Below are 1,543 nucleotides of genomic sequence, written 5' to 3' on the forward strand. Positions count from 1 at the left end.
CGGACTGGCGCTGGGGGCCGCAGCTGCTGTAGGAGGGCCCGGACTGGAACTGGGGCGCACAGCGACTGTAGGAGGCCTGAGACTGAGGCTGTGGACCACAGCTGCTATAAGCACCCCGTGGCTGTGACTGAGGTGCGCAGCTACCATAAGAGCCCTGATACTGAGTGGAGAAACTTCCCTGACCCTGGCCCACTGAGGGACATTCTACATAGACGTAGCCAGGATGAGGAGCTGGAGCAGGCACGTAGGTTGAAACCGGATATTCCACATACTGAGTTTCTGTATAATACACTGGAGCACACTCTACATAGTAGGTCTGAGGAGGTTGGGGGACTTGAACGTAGGAAACCTGAGTCTGGCAGGGAGCTTGGCACTTTACCTCAGCAGTCTTAGACTGGCATTTCATCTGGGTGGTCTTTGATTGGCATGGAGCCTGACATTTCACCTTGGTGGTCTTAGATGGGCATGGAGCCTGGCTCTTCACTGTACTGGACTGGCATGGAGCCTGGGAAACCTGAACTGGGCATGGTGCAGCGCATTCTAGAATTTGCACCTCACGTGGAGCTTCGACAAGCACCTGGTTGTTGGCATAGGCAAACTGTGAGGGACCAAAGGAGGAGCCCTTGACACAACACTGCGGTATCGGCACGCAACACTGAATCTGCTGCTGGTCACACATGGTCCCGATGCAGGTGGGTGAACAGGACCTGCGGGTAGAGCAGCCAGGGTCAGGAGGCTGAGCGTTGGGAAGGAAGAGCTAGGACCTAGAGACAGGTTCTGGCTTCTTCTCTCGTTTTTCTTCATATGCCCTGAACCTCCACTCAAGAAACCTTACTGACTTAGCTGGAACCCATATTAGTCACTATCGTTCATGAGACCTGCCCTGGTTTGGCCAAAATAGTCAGTTCTGCACACCTGGATATAAACATAAGCATAACAATATCCGCCACCAGAGAGCACTGATGACAAGCAGATTTCCCACACTTAACGAAGTCAGGTGGTAGGAACAGCCCTACAGGAAGAACAGGTAACAGCTTGCTTTCAGTGCATAGCCCAAACGGAGGCATTCGTGCCCACGGGAGCCTGGATTTCCTCATACATGCCACAGATGAATGTAAAAAATGGGGCATTATCTATGCTCACATTACATCAAAGAGCCCCCTGAAAAGCAAAGGATCCTGGCAGATTCCAGACCTCTCTTGTCCAGTGTTTAATATTTGCTGCCTTCCATTCAATCTTTTTTAAGTAGATAACTTCCTAGACCCTCATATTTCATATACAAAGCACATCAGCCTTAGGATCAACATGATCATTTGCCCAGTTATTATTAATCATCTGGAGGGTAAAAGGCTTCAGAAACATTTTCTCCTCAAATCCTCTCAAAAGCATTATAGAGTTAATTAGGCTAAAGTAACACAGAAACTGCCGTATTCTTCATCACATTCAAGGATTTGCAGGTGTGTAAGGACATTTACGCACACATATGGATCATTAACAAATGACCTAAGACATTCTGATATATACTCCTATACCATCCTTAGCT

General features: G+C 48.9%; 1 protein-coding gene across 1 annotated transcript in view; it reads right to left on the reverse strand.

Moving 5' to 3' along the window:
- Window positions 1-679, reverse strand: part of Kprp (keratinocyte proline rich protein) — a 1,908-nt gene extending 1,229 nt beyond the window's left edge. Inside the window, exon 1 of the mRNA XM_055606693.1 lies at window positions 3-679. Coding sequence (XP_055462668.1) covers window positions 3-679 — 677 coding nt within the window. The remainder of the gene's footprint in view (window positions 1-2) is intronic.
- Window positions 680-1,543: the final 864 nt, after the last annotated feature.

This window comes from Psammomys obesus, unplaced genomic scaffold (genome assembly GCF_907164565.1).
Source record: "Psammomys obesus unplaced genomic scaffold, mPsaObe1.curated_primary_1811, whole genome shotgun sequence".
NCBI classification, from domain to species: Eukaryota; Metazoa; Chordata; class Mammalia; order Rodentia; family Muridae; genus Psammomys; species Psammomys obesus.